This window comes from Pseudopodoces humilis, chromosome 22 (assembly GCF_049639895.1).
Source record: "Pseudopodoces humilis isolate 2021_Gansu_Grassland_sample_001 chromosome 22, ASM4963989v1, whole genome shotgun sequence".
Taxonomy (NCBI): domain Eukaryota; kingdom Metazoa; phylum Chordata; class Aves; order Passeriformes; family Paridae; genus Pseudopodoces; species Pseudopodoces humilis.
In genome coordinates this window covers 6,893,928-6,918,127 of record NC_142221.1, presented here as the reverse complement: position 1 = coordinate 6,918,127, position 24,200 = coordinate 6,893,928, and the positions used below count along the sequence as shown (strand labels likewise).

At 47.0% G+C, this 24,200-nt stretch overlaps 1 protein-coding gene across 1 annotated transcript in view; it reads right to left on the bottom strand.

Moving 5' to 3' along the window:
* Nucleotides 1-24,200, bottom strand: part of BRINP1 (BMP/retinoic acid inducible neural specific 1) — an 87,326-nt gene that overhangs the window by 53,945 nt on the left and 9,181 nt on the right. Inside the window, exon 2 of the mRNA XM_005527198.3 lies at nt 5,482-5,749. Coding sequence (XP_005527255.1) covers nt 5,482-5,699 — 218 coding nt within the window. The 5' untranslated portion in view covers nt 5,700-5,749. The remainder of the gene's footprint in view (nt 1-5,481; nt 5,750-24,200) is intronic.

The following is a 24,200-nucleotide window of genomic DNA, read 5'->3' as shown; positions in this document are numbered from 1 at the left end:
ATTCAAGCAGCAGAACAGCATATGCATTTCTAAGTCTGTTGTAGCCCTTGCTACGTGTACAGCAAAGATCCTGGCTTCAGGATCCTCCTCTTCCTCTTCACTGAGGGAGTGACACATTTAGGGAGCATGTAGCTGCTCAGATTTGTGGGTTTTCTAGGACTAAATAAAATTCTCTAGTGCAGCTGAACACATTCACCAGTGCAAATCCCTTTATGAGCACAGAGTTTAGTGTCCACTCTGAACTGGAGAAACAGGGAAATAAGAGAAATGTTGGTTAGATGGAACCCTGGGGGTCCCTAATCCAACCTCCCACTTGAAGCAGGACCAGCTCTTGAGCACATCAGCTGAGGCTTTGTCCAGACAAGCCTTGAAAACCACCAAGGATGGAGACACCTCTCCACTGACTTTTCCTAGACCTGCACTGCTCTCCTGAGGAACAACATTTTGGGAGAGAAAAAAAAACAAACATAAGCAGTCCTTTTTCCTTAGGCAGTATCCCAACCAATTTCCGCCCAGCTTGTGCAGCCAGTTACTCCCAACCTTTCCTGTCTCAGAAGCTCCTTTTCCTTTTTATCTGTCTGTACTGAGTTTATGGCTGGCTCTGTCCTGTCACTCTGCAGAGGGATGGGGCAGGACTGGCTGCTTTGCTGTCACCTCCCTCACTAAGTTTTGAATCTGCTGGTGAATTTTAAGCAGACCTGACAGAGGTCTCAGAAGGATTCTCTATTTGCAGGTTTCATGAAATTAGGCAGCCTCTAACTGGTCCCACTGCAGGAGAAGTTACAAGGCAGATCTCCTTTTTATACCCCAGGGTTTCCCTGCTCTCTTATACAGAGAGCCAGATTTCCCTGTCCCCACTAATTCCATTTTCTGAAATGACAAACTCCCACGCATGGAAAATACTCACTTCTTCTTGCACATGCACATTCCACTTGCAGCCCCGTGTGATCATCCATTTTATATTGCTGTTGTCCCTTATGTCCAAACATCTTGCAGCTTTTAATTAAGTCTGCCCAGCAATGCAGAGCAGGCAAGTGCTGTCATCTCCTCATCTCCCCTTCTCAGGGGGTGGGGAGGGAATTGAGGCATGCAGAAATGAGCTCACCCACAGCCACACCACGAGCCCAGAGCAAAAAAATCCAGATCCTGCCTGTGTCAACCCTCTGCCTCTCTACCTGTGGGCTCCTCTTTCCAAGGCACTGTGTCCTGTCCCTGTTTTCCATAGAGCTGGCAGTGGCAGCCTCTCTGCTCAGCTGGATGAGCCCATCTCACCTTGCCCCTCTTTGCCTCCCACCTCTGACACTGCACAAAAAGCCTCTTGTTTTGTTTTTTTTAGGAAATTTTTTTGGTTTTGTTCTTTTTTTGTTGTTGTTTTTGGGTGTGGGTTTTTTGTTGGGTTTTTCTCTTGTTGCTTTTTCTAGAACTTGCTTCAGCTGAGCAGCATCATCAGGGAAATTCCTCTGTCAGTGCCTCTGCCTGGCAATTTGCATGGAGCATTCCAGTGCTCAGCCCACTTTTTGCTTTGCCTTGTAGCTAAATAACTTCTGAGAGAAGGGAAAAAAAAGGACAACATGACAACATACTTCAAAGCAGTGGGCTGAAGCTGCTAACTGTTCAGTGGTAACGGGGATGTTTTCTGGTCTGAGCAGGACCCCAGTCCCAAAGCCAAGCTGAGCTTCATCTGTTTTCCAGCCTTCCTGCAGTACCTCGTACCCAAGGCTCTCATGACTAGGAATAACAACAAGGAGGGTGATAATGAATATTCAGACATCCCACAAACCACTCTCAGCATCTGCCATCCTATCTGCATTAGTACCAGTGTGCACAGATAATGATCAAAGCAGCATTTTCCTGCCAGAGGCCCCCCTAAAGCACCCTTATTAGTATGAATCAATGCTGACTAATGTGCTTCCCTAATGCAATTGTATCCACTCTTTCTGTTCATGATTTAATATATAACATCTCCCCCTTTGCTTGCCTTCCTCCTAATGCCACATGCAAGGTGTGAGCCTTGACTGAGGGTACCAGGAAAATCAGTGATCCAAGTTTTACAAGAAAGAGACCTAAAATCCAGGGAAATGAAATGCATGAAAGGAGGGAACAAGCCTTCAGAGGCTGTAACAGTGAACTGGCTTTCCATGCTAGGATGCTAGACTTGGATCCAGGCTTCCCGTGAAAGATAATATCAGCTCTGAGGTTCTACAGCAATCCTGCTTATGCAGAATATAAAATAGCCCTGCTCACTGCAACAGGCTCTGTGCTTGCTGCTGACAAGCTCTGGACTTCAGGAGTGATGGAATGAGGACTCCTCCATGATTTTATGTTGCTTCCTTTTCAGCATCACCTGCAAAAAGGAGAAAATTCTGCATTTTGCCCTGTGCTGCTCTTAGCACCAGCAGTGTCTTTGCCTTGGTGGTTTTCCAGTGTAAATGACACAATCCTAATGCGATGTGTCCGTGCTCCCACACAGCAGGGCACCAGGGAAATCACCATTAAATGGCCAACAGTGTTTCAATTAGGGATGGGTGAAGTCCTCTGGACTGATTTCACATCATCTCCAAACCCTGGGTTGCTGTGGCTGGTTTGAGATCTGCTGCCATCGGCCTTGGGAGAAGAGCAGGGCTCAGGCCAAACTTCACTCAGCAAAATCACAAGTGCCCCAAGGAACTGCCTGACAGAGCAACAAACTAAAAACCAGCCAACCTAAAAAAGTATGGGAGGAAAGGGGCATTGAGGGAGAAGATTGCACAGAAAATTCCCATGCTCCATATCAGCTGCTTTTCTAAGGAAAGGAGTGATATCCTTAATGCAGGATATGTGCCTCCCTTGGGCTACTGCAGTGCAAAGAGCAATTGAGAGGCATCTTTTGGTAGGAAAGAGGCTTCTATGCTGGAATTAAACAGTTGACAAAATCTCAACAGCTTTACAAATTCTCGAAGTCAATTTAAGGAGCCCACAAAATGAGATTTTACCCCTGTGGGTTTCAGTAAAACTGAATGTTCTGGGGGAGTGTGGGCACAGTTTAGCTCTTAACTGTGAGAATTGGCTGTGGCTCCACTAATTCTCCATGGCCAGACTGAGTCTGATATCCCTTCAAAAATGCATGGGCTCAGTTTTTAAGTGACCAATTCTGCCAACAGGGCCAGACATTAAAAACAAACAGCCCTCCAGCTCCCAGCCAGACTCCCACCTGATGGTTCCATCAGCCCTACTGAGGCACATGAGGCTTTCCCCTCCTCCTCAGCTGACCACGGTGGGAGCAGGTTTGTCCCAGATCTGTCTTTCCAAAGTGCTCAGCTCCCAGCACTGCAACCACCACACACATGACTGGCATTCCCCAAGCACTCACTCCCTCCTTCAGCTCAGTGGGTGCTGTTTGGCCATGAGATGCCATGAGAACACCTCCCATGCACACAGAATGCTGATGCCTGTTTTCTCCCATGCTGGAAGGAGGGTGTTGTGCTCTCCACCTTCTCCATGTGTCTTTCATAAATGCAATACTCAGCAGAAACAGAGGAAATCTTTCCACTTCCCATACATAAAGTTCATCCTGAACTGAGGTAAGACTACAAATCCATATTAGCTCCCTACAAACCAAAAGGGAATTTATTCCTTTCCCCCTGACAGGTAAAACAAAAAATCACAGGCATCACATGCAAACCAGGTTTTGGCTCCTTTATAAAAGTGGAGGAGGTAAAGCCGTGGCACAGGCTGCCTGCTCAGGGTGTGAATCCTCCATCACAGGAGACCTTGCAGGCTCCCCACAAACCTCTGTCAGACGTGACACAGGTATGTCTGAGCGTGCCTTGGGGAAGAGGCACGGAGTAAATGACCTCTCAAGGTCCTTCCAGACCCGTTTCTCCGTGATGCTTAGAGACAGGATCCCAGGCTTGATGGATCTGTGGCCTGACCCACCGTGACAGTTCGTAGCTATGTCTGAACACATCCATTGTGTGGCTCTCTCCCCCCAGCCCCTGCAGACTCTGTGGTGGCAGCCTGGGCTGCACAGCTCTTTAGCAAAGGGCAGAGCCGGTGCCAGAGGCAGGAGCAGGGCAGGGATCTGCAGGCTGGGTCACTGTGTGCCTTGGCAGGCAGGGCAGCAGGGGAGCTGGGCAGAGCACAGCCAGGGAAAAAGGCTTTTGGGAAAAGGCATCTCCTCTGCTGCTGTGTGCACAGGCAGTGAGACCTCACCAGTGGAAGCAAGGCAGAACAGTTTTTACTTTTTTGGGCTGTCTTCCCCCTGAGCTGTTTTGGAGGGGACAAGTCAGGACAATATTTTTAACCTGCCTTTGCTGCTGCAAGGGGAGGGGGTTCTGCTCTCCCTGGAGGCCACAGGACAAGAACAACTCATTTTTCTTCCCCACTCAGAGCTGATGCCTCACACATCTCTGTTACTCTGCCTCTGGCTCCGTGCCCACGGGACAGCACTCCCTGCACACAGGTGATTCCCTGTGACTCCCTGTGACTCCCTATGACTCCCCGTCACTCCCTGTGACTCTCTGTCACTCCCTGCTCCCCCATCCCCACATCCATGTCTCCACAAGCCCAGTGCCATGGACTGTTCCCCAGCATTTCCCTGCCCACCACTTTGCATGGCTGTGTGTGCAAGTGTCTCTCTGAAGCACAACAGGACCATATAATTATGTAAATGCACACATGGCTGGGAGAGTTTTTCAGTCTCTTTGGGTTTCAGCACCAATCTCCTGACACTTGCTGGCTTATTCCCGTTCACTCCAAAGTGCTTGCTGCTTTAATAGGATGTTCATGTGAGCACCCCAGCTTTTCAGATTAAAATGAAGAGGAAAAAGTGTTGTTCTAGCTAGCACAGCTGACAAGAAGAGATTGAAATAAGCAACAACTAAGGATTAAAAACCTAGAAGGCAAAATGAAATCCAAATTCTGCCTATTGTCCGTAGGTGTTTTAAACTCTCTGCAGTTTTTTAAACCAAGATCGCAGTTCTGGGGCCAAGTCCAACTTATACATGGAGATAAATCCTCAAGGATGTGTGGTAGGCAGCACACAGCCAAGGCTCCTACACAGCAGTGTGAGAGCTGTCACTGTGATGTGCGTGGTGACATCTTTATGTGAACCTGCAGCTATTGGCAGTTCACATGTATGAGTTTGGTACAGAGGCTTGGGCTGTCCAGAGCTCCATTGATTTGAAAAAGCTGCTTGGGAACCTGCCTGTGAACTGTCTGTCACCACGAGTGAAGAACACCCACCCCCCCAGCTCCTTTTCATCTCACTCTGCGCTGTGCACATTGCCATGACACCGCAGCGCCTTCATCTCACTACCAGAGCACCCCACGCCAGCCTTTGAAGCGATTTGCATTGCCAGCTGAGGGCCACGGGGAACCAAAGCAGCATTTCCAGGTGGAGTAGGGACAATGGTGCATCTCCCATCCACTCCCAGCCTGGAGCCCGTGGGAACGAGCTCCCACCACCTAAAATCCCCCCTGAGCCTCTGGAAGCCGACATACCTGTATATTTTATATCTGGTTGTAAATCCTTGACGATGTCTTTCCACAAAGGATAAGTAGCTCCGTGAGTGGTGGAAAGGCCCCCTGTCTGAAATAAGCCAATCAAACTCCTTGGAGACATGTTGGTTGGTAGCAGCTGGGTCCTGGTGGGAGGGCTGTATGAGTATATGGTCCCATATAAACAGGAGGTAGAGGAACTCAACAAGCCTCCAGTTCATGCTTTTCTGTCTGCCTTTTTCCTCTCATTCTTGCTCCATTCTGTGGAGTCCTGTTGGAAGAGAGAGGGGACAGGAGGAAGGGGAGAGAGAAAGAGAAATGGAGGGGAGGAGAGAGAGAAAGAGAGAGATTAAAAATGCTCTGATCCTTTGACAACTTTCTCTCAGGGTGAAAACAGATGTGAAAAATCAAGTTTTAAAATACTTCGGTTTGCCTGTGTTACAGCTTAGAGCATTTGGCAGTGTTTTATTCATGTATTTAAGTGGTGCTTTTAACCTCCTGAGCATATATCACCTTTGAAATAACCAGGTCCTGACCTGAGACATCCTCACCCCAGCTTCTCCATCATTTCCCTCGTGAAGTTCTCCAGAGTGCTGCAAAGGCGAGTGAAGGCCGGGCGCAGGAGGTGGCTGCACCCCAGGCTACAACTACCCCTTTATTGTCCCTTTAATGCTGTGCCAGAGAAACGTGTCTCCTGCTTTCATGTCTCTCTGATGATCTGTAATCCATACTCTGTGCAACCTGAGCAATCTATAAAGACCCAGCTCTTACTTTCAAGTGCTGCCAAAAAAAGAAATAAAACAAAATAATTACCCAGGCTTTGGCGACGAGCACACACGGACACGCAGGCACACACACACACACACAGAGACACACTCAGCTGTGAAATCCTGCCAAATTCTGACAGATAAAAACATCCTCACCCTGCTTTCCTGCCGGGGTGTTGGGGAGGTGTGTGTGGTGCAGGGGATGGGGTCTCTTGTTATTTCAGTGATGCTGGGATCTCGAGGCTCTGCAGGGTGACACTCTGAACATGCATATCCAGCGAAGGAGAGCAGCAGAGCCAGGCTGGGGACAGCCCTGTGCAGAGCCAGCTCCTCTCCCAGGCATGTGACAGGACATATGATGAGTGGGAAGGTAATCAGGGGGTAAGGTGCCTTGCCAAAGGTTACACAGCAAGCCATGGATACAGCTGGAAGGGAGCCCTGCTCTCCTGACTCCCATCCCCAGCTCCTCAGCCATCAGGCTGCTGGCACTGTGCCCCAGGTGACAGGTGAGGGGCCTGCTGAGCTGTCACCCCACGCCCAGGATGGTCCCTCCTGCTCCCACAGCACAAGGTGGCTGCTGCAACAGCTCAGCCTGTTGGGTTGTGCTCCTCACACCAGGGATTTGCTTGGAAAAAGCCCTCTCCACGCTCACAACTGGTTCCTCCTCCAGCCTTCTGGGCTTTGTGGAGGGAATGCCAACACTGTGGGCTGGCTGTGACCTTAAGGCTGCTCCCCCAACTCTGGGAGCACAAACTGTCCTCAGGACAGGTGATACCCATCTGTTTCTGCAAAGTACAGTGCACAGATACTTTTTAATGCAGGAGAAATGAGGCTGCTCAGAGCTCTGCCACAGTGAGATTTCATGCTGGCCACCAGCAGCGATGGTCTCTGCTCTGTGCTCTGCTGCTCACACCAGCCAAGGCTCACACACAGCACTGGGAATGTGGCACACCTCCAGCACACCTTCCTACACTCAGCAAAATCTTTTCTTTCTGGCAATTACAAACTTTTAGAGTGCTCACAGAGGACTCAGGCTCAAAACCAGAAGGTTGTCTGGAGATGTACAAAGACATCTCCTCTGCTCCAGGAGCCTCCCCTGGAGAGTGGCAGGGCTGATCCCATGGCAGTGAGTGTGTGAGGCTGCTGTGCAGGTGGGCTGGAGCCCTGGATGTGCTGGGGAGCTCAGGAGCCCTCTCAGTGTGCCAGAGTGTGTGGGAGCCTGCACGTGTGCACAGCACATGTTCCAGGAGCTGCAGCACTCCACAGAACCGAGTTGTGTAAGTCTGGTTAAAGATGACACTCAGCTGTTGCATTACAGGAAGAAATGGGGAGGAAATAATCAAATATGGGAAAGTCAGTCAATGTTTGATTTTTCTGTTGGTCCCACATAACATCTTTCTAATTGCAGATGGAATATTACTGTTATTAAACATGGTACCTGCAGCTCCTGACTGAGCAGGTTGTTCTTTTTCTGGAGACATGTTTTTAACATCAGCTTTCACCACTGGCTCCTGTTACACAGGAGTTCTCAGGGCTTAGTCCCTCACATCACACAAGGACCAGCTCAAAATGGGAGTTTTGTAGGGCAAGAGAGGGCAGCAGAACATCTCTGCTTCCACTCACTCATGAGCCCAAGGCGATCACTGGGGAATGCTCCCAGCTACATCCCACCCTCAGGTTCTCCAAATTCCAGCTCAGAAGTGTATTTCTACTGCTTCTCCACCCAGGCTGTTGTCCCTTCAAGGTGAGCAGCTGCAAACTCAGCATTTGCCATGAGCTGGGTGAGCAGGTAACAATCAGCTGCTCTGTCCAAGTTGTCCCAGCTTCCTTGGTTGTCTGATCATTACACTCAGCTATTCTCCTCATCTGCCAGGCTGGATCAGTTTCCCCTTAAATATTTCACTGTCTGTTGGATTTCTAGTGCAAAGAGAGGAGGGGAGCTCTGATGTACCCAGGCAGGGAGAGGCCCCTCCAGTTTCCAGCACAGTGCAAGTAAGAACTGAAATATGAGAAGGGCCAAACAAAATGGGCCTCAGAGAAACCCCAGTGTATCCTACATGTGAATATCACACATTGGGGAAATAGCAGCTTGTGAAAGAGATTGTCCCTAATTCCCCACACACAGCTCTCCATCCTCTCTTCCTTTCCTTTGAGGCACAATTGGAGTCAGGATGGTTGGGGCTGTGATGTTCCTATCCAGGACGTAAGATATGGGGAGAATACACCTTGAGACCACTGAAGAAATGATCAAATCTCCAGCCTGGAAGCTGCCTGGATCAGTTCTGAGAGCAGGGAATGGTGCCTGAGGCAATGGAGGATGGTGGAGCACAACTGGGTCCAGACTACTATTACACCATCAACTTTAATTTTTTAGTAGTATCTTTTTCCCCCCTGTAGCTGCTGTAGAGATGTTGTTTCACATTAAAGATTAATCCATTCCACAGGGCTGGTCCCCATGGAAGCTATAAAGCTTACTAAAGTGGGATTATCTTGTGTCTAAGACAATATTGTGAGGTGCATTCAATCTACCTCCTAACAAGCTTGAATCTGAAATTAATTTTTCAGGTGTCTTTATGGGGCTCCACTGATGTGAAGTAGGTTCTGTGGATTTGGCAGAAGGAGCCAGGGAAGAAGCAGGGAGGGGATGCCTCCAAGTCCTGAGCCCTTGGGTGGGAGACCCAAGGCTAATTAACAGCTAAATCTGGCACAGAAGCAATCTGTGGACAAAAGAGAAGGCTTGGGGGAGCCAGACACTGAGTTTTGATCCAAGAATCCAGTGTTTTGCTCAACTCTGCCCCAAACTCTCCCTATGACCTTGGGCAGTGCCCTTATGTGTGGGGTCTTGGCCTCACTTCCCAATTATCAACATGGAGTCACAATGGTATTTGTGTGACTATTTAGACCATGGACTTGTTGGAGAGGCCAGAATCGGGCTGTAGCATCCCCAAAAACACAAACCTGCTGCCCACTGTGACTCCTGAGGTGTTTCTGTCCTACAGGAATGAACCATTTTAGCCAGTTTCGCAATGCAGCAGCTAAAATCCAGTTATAAAGCCCATTTCCACTGAGAAGCACAGCGGAGCAGCGAGTGAGCTGGGTCCTTCTGGCTCATGTCAACAAACACGAGCATGCAATCATCACATCTGTTAATAAACATGATCCGTGGGTGAGCCAGGACACGGCTCCAGTTCACAGCAAACAAGCAGTGGGAGAAGAAAATGTTGGATGTGCTGACTCTGAGTCATGGTACAGTCATTTTCCAGCACCATCCAGCATGGAGACACATCCCCCAGTGCACATGGAGATCCCTCTTAAAGCCCCTTGGAGTTTGTTAGGTGGCTTAAGATGCCCTTTTTCTAATACCAATTCAGCCTGGAACATTAAATGTTCCTTATCTTATGAGTCTTCAGGATTATTGGAGGAAAAATAGGCAAGTATTTTCTGTAAAGTGCAAGTTGTATTTGAATGTACACTTAATTTCTTTGTGATTGATATCTGTGTGTTAATTATATTCTATTTTCGGCAATACCTTTGCTGTCACAAGGCAGTGCCTTTTATCCAAGGAGTTCAAATTGAATTAGAGACATTAATTAAAGCTCTCAGCACTCTAGTAAGGCAGGCAAGTGCTGTTACTCCCATTGTTTCTTGAAATAAGAAGAAAAGAATAGAGCTGGATGTCTACTTAGCCACTTAAAATGTAATTTTTATACAGTGGGAGAGCTCAGAGTGATAGATTTTGCACAAAATTATATTGCAAGGTCTGTTTCATGCAAGGGGGGCTGTGCAGCCCCAGATCCCTGCTATAAGCAGGCAGACAGGATGCAGGTGCTCTGACTCTCCATCGCTTGCTGTGAACATTTCTCTGCCTCCTGGGATTTTCTACCTTTCCCCTAACCCCTGTACCTTTCATTTATCCCTTCCATTAGATCCAAATTGATCTCACACACATCCCCTCTGTTTTCCCATGCTCGTTGTTGTGAACTGTTTCCATCAGAAATACAGACTCAGGAAAGAGAAATTACCGAACATGTTATTTGCAGTACAGGAATAAGTCCCCTATCTCTTTAAGCTTCATGCACCAATAATTCTTCCTTGTGTCCCACATTTGGTTCTTGGCAGGTTGAGAGAGGTTTCTGCCTGCTGCCATTTACCAGAGGGAAGAGGCTAACAATTGCTATTTGTATCTGAAACACTTCTGCTCTTCAGCAACTTCACACACGGCTTTAGGATGCTGATAAATTAGTAAGAGACTGAAGTGTCAGGGGAGAGATGAAACAGCTTATGTTAGTTTAGAGCTCAACCCTGGAAAGTGACGAATGTCTGACCTCATTTCAGTGAACAGATTAAGTGTACCCTTAATTTTAAGTACAGGATGTGCTACTCTAGATTTTATTCAGCTATGCCTGCTTCGAGTTTGTGCACTCAGACTCCTGGACAGCTAATTACTGCCCCACACCTTTAGGATTTAACCTGTGGAGCAGTAACATCTCTGTCCTTAACTGAGAGACGGCCTATGAAAATATTGGAAAGACAACACCCAGGAGCAGCTCTGCTTGTCCTTTGGAATCCCTGCCCAGCAACCCAACCAAGCTGGGGGCACCTCTCCTCTGTCAAGGCCAGAGGAATACAGGCAATGTGGAGGGAAAGGGAAACCAATCTGTCAGAGTTAAAGTCATATGAAGTGCTGTGGATAAACCTCAGCTCTGGGAAAACAGAATTTGGGCACTTCTGACCTAGATGTCTTTATAGCTCAGACTGCAGACACTGATATCTGACTGAGTCAGGGCTGGAGCTGCAGCTCAGCAGTGGCTCTGAGTCTCTGGGTGACTGTGGCATACAACATCGTAAAATCCCGAATGGTTGGAAAGCCATTTCCTTAGGGAAGTGGGATTTCACTATTTCAGGAAGTGATTGGCTAATCCATCCCCAAATCTCAGTAATTCTGCTCTGATCAGTGTCTAAATTTGTTTTATTCTTTAACCACTCTAGTTTTAAATATGCATGAGTGGGTAAACCTGCAGGATATTCGTCAGCCAAAATGTTTTTGGGTGAGGAAAGGCAAGGAGAGAAGATGAGAAACACCTCTCCATAAATACCAACAGAGCCCACAAATTCACTTCACTTTTGCCAAATTGCTCATGCTGAAAAAAATAATGATTGGGAGATGTCAGTGTCTGAGTTGTGAGAGCTCCAAGGGGAAAGATTTCCAAATCTCTATTTGAAAGTACTGGAGCTTTTTCTCCTTTTGATTTATCTTTCCACCCCGTTAAGATGGAACAGTGGTAAAAATATCACTTTTGGCCCCAAATGACTTGTAGGAGAAAAGATTTTTTTCTTCTTTTCAGTTTATCAACACTTTGCTTACTTGTCAGAATATTCAGTGAACCAAAACCACGCCACAAACCCTCTTTTATTAATGCAGTTCAACCAGCAGCCAAAAGGGACCTGTTTTTGTGCAGAAACTCCAATTACTCCTTGCCTGTAAGGAGGTGAGAATCGCAGTGGTAACAGCTCTGTACCTGCTCTCAGCTCATTTGTCCCCACACTTCAGCTAATTATAAACCCTGGTGTGATGATGAGGAGGATGAGAGGTGGCTTCAAACCAAGCAAGAGTAGCAGGTGGCTCCACCAAGTCACAAAATCAGGTGGTGCTGGACAGAGGGGGTCAAACCCCAAAAGTCCTGACCATGAATCTGCTGGCCATGGTGCCAAAGGCTCTGCTCTGAATTCCAGGCTCCACAGGCACTTGGGTCAGGGCTCTGTGGGGAAAGCAGATCCTTCTCACAGTGCTCCATGGGCTGGGAAAACAACTGAAAGGAACTTCTGCTTGTGCATGCACAGGTTTATGGTGAAGTGTCACAGGGTTAGGAAGATGGTGAAGGTCTAGAGGAGAAGCCATAGGAGAAGCTGCTGAGGTTTGTCCAGCCTAGAGAAGAGGGGGCTCAGGAGAAGTTGTGGCATTCAGGTTCTTCACAAGGGGAGGTGGAAGGGGAGGCTCTGATGTCTCTGTGACCAGTGATGGGATCAGAGGGAGCAGCTGGAGCTGGGCCAGGCCAGGCTCAGGCTGCACATCAGGGCAAGGTCCTTCCCCCAGAGGCTGCTGGCACTGCCCAGGCTCCCCAGGGAATGGGCACGGCCCCAAGGCTGCCAGAGCTCCAGGGATGCCCAGGGTGGGATGTTGGGGGGTCTGGGCAAGAGCTGGACTCTGCTCCTTGTGGGTCCCTTCCCACCCAAGACAATCCACAGCTCCGTGATTCCGAAGCCAATCCTGCTGAATCCCAGACTGGAACAGTGGGTGCTGCACAGACCAGCAAGGCAGTCCATGCCCCAAAAAGCTCTCAATCTATTCAGGAGAGCAAGGACAGCAGATGGCCGGGCACAGATGGGGGAACGCGAGGGAACAGTGAGCTAATCCCGCTCAGCGGGCTGAAGAGCAGCGGTGTCAGCACACCAGCAGCCCAACTGTTGGCAAGAGTTTGATAGCTATTGTCACAAATGAGAGTTAAAAATAGGGAGACTGGATAATGAGCTCGCTTTTGTCGATGTTTGTGAGGAACTCCTCTCATTTGTGAAGTGGCAGAGATAGAATGAATGTAGATGATGATAATAATAATGATAAATTGCACTTTTCTGAGCTGCTTATTAAAAAAGAAAAAAATATGGCGGGTGTTGAGCAGTGATTTCTATTAAGCAGTGCCCTGAACTTGAAATTATTCCTACTATTATTAAAGTGTTGTCCTAGCTAGTCCACTTCCTCATAATTTCCTTCTAAGTTACACAAAAATGCAGCTCTATCCTCTATCTTCCTCAGTATTTATACACCTCATATCAAAGTCCAGTAATCTTACAAGTGTTAATAGATTTTTATTCTTGCAGCATCTTTAGGAGATGGGGAAACAATGCTTTTTTCCCATTCAGCAGGATGGGAATAGAGACACGGGGTAGATTAATGGCTTGTCCCAGATCATTTTATAACTGCTTCAGGAATTCAACCCAAATCTCTTACGTCTCAGCTCAGTGCTCCGTCTCCTTGCAGTACCCTTCCCACGCACCTTCATGCTACTATTCCAGAATTAGCTGGGACTTGCCACAGAGCTGCTTAGAATTATTTTGGATTGCTCATTTCATGTCAGGAAAATGCCAATTCATCAGAGGCAAAACACTTTGTAGAAATTTGTTGATTTAAGGGGGGGAAAAAAATAGGCGTTTTGATAAAGTCAGCTTTTCTTTGGAACAGAATGTGTTGAGTGTTCAGTTTGGAAGGGATCGGTTCAAGATTGTGTTTTGTTTTTCATTACATGTTGAGTAACATACATTCAAAATCAAAATCAAGTGTTTTCTTAAGCTGTGTTTTGACTGAGCTGAAATAGATTTTGTAATTTATGCACAAGAGGAAATATCCAAATTCATTTAATACTTTTCTTACAGTTTGGAAAAAGAAACACCTGCAAACCAGACACAATAAACTGAACAAAAATAGTATTATTCCCTGCAATTTTTTGCTGGAAACTTAGGAAAAAGTAATCTGAATTCTCAGTTTAATGAGACCTGTGCTACAGTCCAGAAATCCTGGTTTCTGCTTTCATGACTGTTCCATCCTGGTGCCAGTCTTGCCTTTCTAACATATTCAATTGCAACAATTGGAACTTGTGAGCTGAGAGGCTGAAGGAAAAAAAGAGTGATGGCAAAACTCCTCTGGAGGGCAATAATGGGGGAATAATGGGGGAATCAGTCCAACAAAGTCAACTCATATCCCACACCCGACAGTCTGTGCAATATTTCTGTTCTGAAGTTCATTCCTGGGAAGAGATTTTGTCACCTAAGCCCCACATGGAGTGATCCTGCTCCACAAGGCTTGGGAAATGCAAACTACCACTGATTATTTCAGTGAAAGAAGCTGAGGTTATCTAATCCTTGAAAATGGTTTATCTTCCCATTTGTCTTGTCCTTCTAAAAGGAGCTTAGTCTTTGGCTGGGTTATTGTGTTTTTCCATTGTTATTGGAGGAGAAAAGGGGTTAAAATCCCCAGGCCATTCCTTCTGGAACAGCTCCTGCTGCCTGGATAATGCCAGCCTGCCTGCCAGGATGAGAAGCACCACCAGAGCTTCCTCTGGGCACCACTCAGCTGGATGGAGCCAAGGGAAGCAGGGGCAGCTGAAGAGGGCAGAGAAAAGGGTCTCTGAGCTTTGCAAATTCCAGCCTTGGGCAGCTCCACCTTCCTTCTCCCACTGAGTGGATCAGGAATTTGCAGTGGCCATAAAGCTCTCCGTGCACTGAGACCCCCCTGGTTCCTGCAGCCACTGCCTCAGAGCCCTGCCAGGGCACTCTGGGACCTCCTGAGGATGGCCTGCCTCAGGTTTCTGTGGGGGAACAGAGCTGCAGGGTGAGCCCAGCTGGCCCCTGACGTGGGCTCCATAGCCCTGCAACTCCCTGGGGGAGGATTTAGAGGTGGCTTACACAAATCACTGCTCCTGGAACGCAGGGAACTGTGCTGAGGCTGAAAACACCCAGGCTCAGCCCCTTCTGCAGCCCTGCCACCCCACAGAGCAGAAGTTAGACACACTGCACTTCAACTCAGGCTGGAAATGTGAGCCAGAATGAGTGTTAGCCCCAAACAACAGCATTTCATGGGCAGCTTCTGCAGCAGAAGTCAGAAATCCGGAGCTCAGGCTCTGCCATTGTAGCTTCTCCTGGAAAGTCTATTGAAGTCAATGAGCCTTGGGTTGGATCTCATTGCAAAAAGATAATCAAATACCATATTAACTGTTAATTTGGAACAGCATATTAAATTAGAAGCTCACATTAACCTGGAACTGCATTTATATAATGAGAAGATTTAAAATCTGTGTATCATGAAGGTGGGAGAACTCCTACCCAAAGCTGCTCTCAGAAGCTTTGAATCCCAGAGCCAATCTACCTGCAGCACTGCATTTCCACCTATTCCCTGAGCCCTCAGCCTGGGATTTCCACTGGGACAGAAGGATGTGTGGAAAATAAAGCCATCTCATCCTTATCAGTATTCATCTTGCAAGCACAGAAGGCTGGTGGCAGCTAGACCCCAACCAAAGCCAAGAACCAGAAAATCCCAGAGGATACTGAGGATCTGCACAGGCATCACAAACACCCTCTCCCATCAGTGCAGCACTTCTGCAACACAGATATGCTAAAAAAATTAAAAACTGAAGGCATTCAGTCCTTTCTGGGATTAAAGTTCAACACCACTCAGGTCTGGGCTTCTCAAACATTGCAGGCCTTTTTTACCCACATTTGAGGCCACCTCTATCTGTGAGCTTTATTTATTTCCTTCTCTGAGACTGTTCTGCTCTGTGCTTAATCCATCTCCTGACCACCTGGAGCGTTTGAGAGTCTTGGCTGTGATGCTTGTCTTTTTAGATAGACTGTATGTAGAGCTGGTCAAAAAATTTTGACAGAACAGTTTTTCTCAGGAAAAAGCAGTTCCCTCAAAATTTAAACGTTGCATGGGAACATGTCAGTTCTGACAAACTTTTTTCATGTTCAAAGTGTCAAAACAAGTCATGTGGATTTTCTCTCTTCATTTCAGTCATAGTGAAGTGTTTAATTTTGAGGAAATAAACACATTATTTATGTTTTGTTTCAATTAATTTGTTTTGACATTCTTACATATTGTGTATTGTATTGATGTATGTTTAGAATTCATTATATATTGCATAAAATATTTGGTGCTGTTTATTTTATGTATTATCATACAGTGCTAAATATTTCCCACAGCATCTTAGTGCTTCAGCACCACAGGAACAGAAGATAACAATGATCTCAAATTATTATTGCTTTTAAATTTTTAGGTCATAAGAGCCTTGTGGGATCATGGTTCTCCTTCACACTGAAGTTTAAAAAAAACCAACCACATATCAAAAGGCAGGAATTTCCCGAGGAAATTGTCCATTTTCCAAGCAGTTCTGTCAGCTCAATGACAGCAAAATACAGCTCCTTTCCCCTTTGAACACCAAAAAACCAACTCCTCTACTTGTTAAGGGAAAAAAAATAAAAAGAAGAAGAAGAAGAAAATGCAGATCTTCCCAGAGTAGAATTTGTATGCAATGTTTTCATGAGCATCAGGGATTTAAAAGTCTGAATACCATTGACCCCCTGGGACCTCTGCCTTCCAAACCACTTACGTACTTTTAAAAGATATATTCCACCTCCTTCTCGGAAATCTACCTGATTTTATTTTATTTTTTTTTTTTTGCTTGTTTTAAACCACATTTCTGCTCCCCTGCACGTCGCAGAGGGGAATTGCTCCCTGTGAGTTTCCATCCGTGTAAGTGGTGGGAAAAGTGGGTTGAAGAGAAGGGCAAAGCAAGCAGCAAAAGGGAGGGCAAGAGCTGGAGCTGAGCCTGTGACAATCCATTGATTCCTCATTTTGGGGAGGAAAACGTCCCCAAGGTCCCCTGTGCAGCCACAGGCTGGGTGAGAGATGGAGACAGTGCTGGAGGACACAGAGCCCATTCAAAGGTGGAGAGGGGCAGGAGAACAGAGAGGCTGCTGGTGATGGGGAGAGAGCAGAGCACAGCCATGCAGGACCATTCTCCTTCCCTCTCCTCCCTTTCACCAGCCTTAAAGGAAGCCCCAATACACACCAGGGGCTGCTCCTTCCTAAGGAAGCCTCAGAGAGAGGGATCAGCCCTCACCTCCTCTCCTAGGGAGACCTGTGTTTGAATAAAAAGAAGCATCCCCAACTTTAGGAGATTTATTTGCAGTGGAAGAGGGGTTTTTCTGTCTGTTTTCCTCCGAATGGGACATGTCTGGTGTGCCAGGCTCTGTGGCAGGAAATCTGAATTCCCCCACGCAGCTGCCGGGAGTGCACCTCTGAATGCAGATCTGCCTGGAAGCATCCTCGTGCTCCAGCTGGCCTGTCACTATGGATTACAGCTCCTGGCTAATAGTGAGCACTGCTGGAGTCTGAGACTTCCATTAAAAGCCGATGTTTCCACCTCCCCACCCCACAAATGGCTCCATCCCATCCCAGCTGACGTTTCTGTGTGTATGGCCTCATCTCTGGGGTGGGGAAGGAGCAAAGTGCCTCAATTTGTCTCCATGTTAGGCAACAATGGAACAAGTCAAAGGCAGGAAAGGAGGTTTGAGGATGATCAATTTTGAAAACTGTGGATAATTTACTTGAAAGTTGACCTTACCCCTTGTCACCAGCACATCTGTAGTATTGGAGCCCCATCCCTCTGACAGCAGCAGTACAACTGAGCGTGGAATTACCCCCTGGAAGAGTCCTGGAGGGAAATGCTTCATTACTCCAAGTTACACTGTGGAGTGTCTTTTGGAAAGGAGGAACACTCCTGCAGGGAGATATTGCCCATCCGTGCCAGACACTGCAAATCATTCGCCCTTCATCGCCAGAGGGTCTGAGGGCTGCTGACAGTCCCAAAAGAATTGGCGTGGACACTTGACCTTTCCTCAGAGCCAGGAGGAAATCACTGACCAGGAAGAGCAGCACATGCTCACCCAGGCTCTACAAAGGGAGGCAAGAAGCTCTGGAAGAGTTGAGAGCTGTTTGTGAAACAAACCCTGCGGTTTCAGCACAACCTGTGCAGTTGGCCGGCGCTGCCATCACTCGTGGGCAGGCCCAGGGGTGACTTCAAGCTTGGCAAGTGCCAGGTGCCATCACAGCTCCTCCTGCTCCAAGGGAGACATTAAGAATGAATGCCTACAAGGCTTCCACGGCAATGCTGAGAGATTCACACCTTTGTGGGCTGGGGGAAGGACAGGACATGCTGAGAGGTAGTTTAAAGTTTCCCTGGCACGGTGTTCTGCCAAAGAGAGTGAGCAGACCCCTCCAGCATCCTGCACACATTCTCCTGCTGGAACTCCTCACCCTGGAAGGATCCTGCATGCCTTTGCAGTTTCCCAAAGTGACTTTGAAAGCAATCCAGAGCAAGCATCACATTTGTGTCTTCAACAGCCTGACTCTCAGAAAGATCCTGTGCGATCAGCTGGCCAAATCCAAATCTGAAAAACACCTCCATGGCTGGTCATGATTAATAAATTCTGCCTTGACATTCCCCAGGGCACCTAGCAGCTAGTCAGAGCTGGCAGACAAAGAGACACTGCTGTGGGAAAGGATAGAGTCTTTGCTCAACTGCAGACATCGAATTAGATAATAAATAGCTTTCCAGATACATAATTTTGTATGAGTGTTAAATTAAATGCAGAACAGGAATGCAGAACTGGTTTATCCCTGTGAAATCAAAGGTGTTGGGAAGGAGTTTCCAAAGAAAGAAGAGTATTTAGAGTGTGCTGTGGTCATGAAGACATAGCCTGAAGTTATCTATCATGCTTATATTACTGTTTACAATGACAGACAGCTATTCTTGGACATTTTATTCCTGGTATATTATTCTCAGACCAGGGCAGCTCAAGGAGACTTCCCTCTAATTTACACCTCTGTTTTGTCCCTCCTCCTGCAGACTAGACAACATCTTTCTTCCCATAGCACCAACAGAGTTGTGGGCTGAGCCTGTGCTCCTCAGGGAGCTGCAGCTGCCAGCCCAATCCAGGGGCTCTCCTGTGTCCCCCTTAAACACTTCAGTCCCCTAAACCCACAGGTTCTGCCCACATTTTCCCAGTGACCACAGCAGAGGCTGCAGTGACCAACAGGGGCTCCTGCAGGAGCGAGGAAGCTGGCAGGAGGTGTGGTGACATCCCGGGCTCAGGTGGGGCCCTGTGGCCCAGAACAGGTGGCAGAGGGAGCCCTGCCAGCACAGGGAGCAGTGTCACCCCCATCTCACACCCACAGCTGGTGTTACCCCAGTGCCACAAGTGCCTGTGCACAAACCCAGCCACACCAACCAAGTGTGCCCTTGTCTGAGCTCCTGTCACAGCACAGGGTCTGCTGGCTCCCCTCACACATCTCCCAGCCCTGCAAGTCTTTGCTCTGGCCCCTGTATCCCTGAGAAAACAAGTCCCACCTTGCAGATATGTTGATGATCTCCTCCTGGGACACTCAGCTCAGACTCTGCTCCCATTGCAGTGAGGTTTCTGAGCGTGCAGGGGCTTCCTCTGCCTTCCTGCACCTTTGTGCAGAGTCTGAAATCAGTTCAGATCATCCCCTTCCTCCTTCTTTGCAGCTTTCCTTCACTCAGCTTGCTCCTCCTTTCTCCTCGCAGCAGGCACAGCCAAGACATGTTATTAACACTTGCCACTTAGTTAGCAATCTTCTCCAGGAGGAGCAGACGAGAAAAGAGGAAAGTGTGCAAAAATTGGAGAATCAGGAAAGTTGGATTAAAGGAAGAGTAGCAAAGACTTGAAGGTGTGAATGAGAAAGTGCAGGAGTAGAAGGAGTATGAGAAAAATCTAATGGGTGAGAAAGAGATTTATAATTAATCCCCAGGCTGGTGAGAAAGCAGGGAATGGAGTCAAAACCATCCTCTTCTCTATACGGCTCTGCTCCTGATTTACTTCAGACAGATCTTTTTACTTCCTCCTTTTATCTCCCATCATTCTGGACCCTTTTGAGTATCTGTTATTTGAGGTAGGAATTGTCTTTAACTGTGTGCAGCATAAAGGAAACTGCAATCATCGGCACTAAAGGTTGCGAGACATTGTTTTTAACACGTCCTAAAATTAGGCTCAGAAGAGTGCTTGGGGATTGTCTGCCAATGTTTATTAATTCAGATTGAATTCATTAGATAGCTACTGTCAGAAAGTGGGATGGGAAAAATTTAAAATACCCAAAGTACATGACTGCATTGTTTCTTAACGTAAATGCTCCGTAATGAGATGTTTATAAAGTGGATCTAGAAGGAAATGTTGAAAAACAAAACGGGACAAAAGTAAAATAATACGGTTATGAAAAAGAAAGTTATTCATTTATGCAAAATTTAAGTTTTGAAGTGATTTTCTATTCTCTTTTCCTTTTAGTCTCAAATATAAAATCTTTTCATTCTTCCCCCACCACACTAATTATATTTAAATACCTAAAAGTAATTTTTTCCCTTCATTTTTTCTTCCAGAACTAAACTGATGAAAAAAAAAAAAAAAAAGAGAGAGAAATCATTATTCACCTATTCCTACCAGGAATTCCAATAACTGTCTGTCAGATCTTCATAACAACATGAGGGATCTCAGCAAGGCTGAGTTTCTGTGAATTCCTTAAGCTGACGACTTTCAGAGTCCTTTGCTGTCTTCTAGTCTAAACCTGCATTCAACAGAGAACTTAAAATGAAATAATTAGATTTACAGCACAATAGATGAGCAAAGCCCTGTATCAAAAATGAGTGAAAAGTTCCCAGGAAATAATCTGAGAGTGAATTTACTTTTTCCATTAGAAATTGCCATATGCTGCTGGTATATTTTAAGACAGTGACACCATCCCTTTTCACTCTCTATTTCTCTGAATTCTTCCTTTTCACTACCCCTGGCTTTCCTTTTTTTTTTTCTTTTTTTTTAATCACCACAGAATCAAACAGACACAAAAGTCCCTACAGAAAATTGGAAGGTGTGATGTCCAAGCACCTGTGACAAGCCAAAAAACAAGAAGCAGCAGAGCTCCCTCCACCAGCCATCCCTACTCAAAGCCCTGAAGAGCGCTTGGAATGAGACAGGCAGGGATGGGAACAGCCTGTTCCAGGGATCCTGCTCCTCAGGCAGTCTCTGCACCCGTTTTTGTGCCTGGTTTCTCCAGCACAGGACCCTGCTCACAGCAGCTTTGGTCCTGGAGGTGTTTAGGGATGCTCAGCTCCCTGCATCCAGAGGATTTAAAGAAAATTAGGTATGTGTGTAGGAACTGAGTATGTAGATATCTCTGGATGTTTCCACATTGCTAAAGATCTCAGCTCCCTGTTAGCTTGCTCTTGGAGTTTCTCCAGGAGGAAACAATCTTCCCCTCAGAAGTAACCCAGTTCTGGGTATATTTTGCATTATTAACATCAGTGTTAGGCAATATGAGCAAGCACAAATCCTCCAATGGTTTATTGTCATCTTCCACCGTCCTGCATCACAGTCCCAGCAGATGCTGCATGCTTGAACACTCTCATCTGTGGCACGGAAAATGCATCCTGAGCCTCTGAACACAAAAATACTGCGTTATTGAGCTGGGAATCAATCCTCATATCCCTTCAAGTGCCTGGAATTTTAAGCATACACCTAAAAATAAAATCTGGAGTGTGTCTCAGCTCTCCTGTTGATTTCCTTTTCCCTGAGTCCAAATGTTACTGGTGGAGGTCTGGAGACCAGAATGATACTGTGCAAGGGCAGCAGAGTGTGTTTTTCCCCTGCCCTTCCATCCACCACTGCCACAGCACCCCAGGCAGGTCACAGCATCAAACACCTGTCCCTGTGATGTGACACACGAGGGCTGGGGACTGCACTGCCCTGGTGAAAAGGCTTTACAGAAGAGCTGCCTCAGAGGAGCAGCAGTGAGGGAAAAAAGTGCAGCCACGGGCAGAATCTCTGTCTTCAAACTTAAAGTAATGAGAGCAGGAGCATCCAGCGGTAGGAAGGACCTATCAGCCTCTTCTGCTCTTCTATTTAATGCAAGCAGCTTTATCATTAATTGCTATTTACAGCAAATGCTGAAGTTGGTAAAAGGATTAATATGGAACAGCAGCCTTGATTCAGCGTTCTTAAAGCACAATGCACATGTCTCGGGGTGTGTGTGTGTGTGTGCAAACTTCACTTTATGCAGTGTATTTATGTATGTAAAATACTCATTTCTGTGTGCAAGGGAGGCAAACAGATGCAATTAGCATGTTCTTCCCTTATCTACTCCAGTAAGAGGCCAGCTCTGCCAGTGATCTTAGGGGATGAGGAGAGAAATTAATTCAGGCCAGATTTCTGAAGAAGGAGCCATTTTACTGGGGTGGAGATGGGAGAGAGAGCCAAACCAATACTGCTTCTGTCCAGCACTGGAAATGGAAAGAGTCAGCACAGCTGACTCCCAGTCTTTGGGGGATCATATTTCCTGAGGAAATATATGAGGGGTTGCTGAATTCTTTAAAAAATCCAGATTTTGCCTTATGCCAAACTTGGATCCGAGTTCCCTGGGCAGTTCCCATCCGCTGTGCGAGCTGGATGCTCAGAGCCACAGCTCTGAAGGGATTCAGCTCCTGTGCATGGAAACACATGCATTTAAAAAGCTCTTCTGCAAAGCTCCCAGCCTAAGTGACCTGCTCAAGGTCGTATATAACATGTCAGTGACAGCACCATGATTGAACTATCTTGCTACAGCGCTGCTTTATTCACACAGTGCTGCTGCATCCCAAAACAGCCGCTGCTGCCTTCCTCTCCTTATCTCATCCTCCTTAGAGACACATCTGTCCTGTGCTCTGTAAACCATAATATACCTGTAGTCTTTTACTCACTATCTGTCACTGGGCAGTTTTATTACAGATCCCTGAATTATCCAGCCTAGACTACAATCTACTTATTCCTGTCAGCCCTTCTCGCTTTCGACCCTCACCTCACCTTTCAGCCTTGTCAGTGTTTTAAGGCTTTCAGGTACTTTAAATGCAGGGACAATTCTGATTCTCGGGAGAAATCCAGCAGAATTTCACCAAGGCCAGCCTGCTGGTCCCCCTCTCTTTTCTAAATGCAGATGGTTGGAAATCAGAAGCTTGCACTGGTCTCTGCAGCCCCATTTGAACCAATCCTTCAAGAATACTAACAGCTGCCATTTTAGACCTCTGATCCCCATTCTTGCCATCCATAAAATTTTATTCCCCTTCTTTCTCTGCTCCTTCCATCAGAAATCAATCTTCCAATAATGCAGGTAAATTGCAGCCCTATCTTGTAGCTATTATATCTTTTTCATGCATCTTTCTGGTGAATTTTGCACCACAAAAACTCTCTCATCCATCCTTCCCAGCCCAAGCCATGAGCACAGTAATGATCACACCTCCACAACATCTCACTGGCAGATTTGCACCTGCCACTCACATCCCTCTCTGTTTTGCCATCCAGGAAGCAAAGGAATCATTTGTCCAGATGCTGAGCATTCACACCTGCCCAACCAGTGAACTTTGTGTTCCCTCCAGCCAGCTCCCCCCTTCCTCCTCCCAGTCACACACCTGTCAGAACTTTATCCCACCTATTGATGTGTTTTCCTCACAGCCCATCCTTCCCACCCTTCTGAAGGAAGCACTGCTTTGTTACCTGACCAGAGAAGAGCAGTTTTGTCTCTGTTCACCTGGAGATGCTCATGGCATCTCCACAAGTGTCACCTGCTGAAGCTTAGCTTCCCTGTGTGTACTCAACAGCCTTATTGTCTCTTCACCCAACCTCTGTCTTCAGCAACAGGAGCAGAGTGGCTGATGGGAGAGGAAAGTGATGGAAAAAGTCACATTCCTCATCCCTCCAGCAGCACGGTGATGGTGGGTGACCCTGGGCAGGAGGCAGGACTGTGCCCAACACGAGGCAGACAGGGAGAGTCACCCTGGGACCCTCAGGGGGCTGGCACTGTGGGCAAAATATGGGAGAGGACACAGCTTCATAGCTGATCTCTGTCCTCCCTGCCACTCCTACCAAGCTGCTTTGGCTAAGTCCCAGGATTTCATGCACCCACTTATCTCTGTCACAGCCTCCCTGCATCAGCTTGGGCAGATTCTTTAAGGTGACATCTTACAAACACCTTGGAGGCTGATTTTCCCAATGTTCCCCATATCCCATGGCAGTATTTAAGTTCCTGTTTTCTATAATTTTCTGCTACCTTTTGCCACCAACTACTTTCAAAATCTGTCAAGGCAAAATTGCAAACTGAAATGCTTCTACTGGCAGGATTTGAATTGTTCTCTGAGCCTTGTGCTGCATTTTCTCTGGTACTGAGCAGAGGTGACAGCATTCCCTGTTTCTTTTCCTCCTCCTCTGTCCAGGCAGCAGGTCCTTGGGGACAGGGAGATTGTATCCCTACAGAACCTGGTGCTGGGAGACTCCAGGCTCATCCCAGCTCTGTGCCACCCCACAGATGCT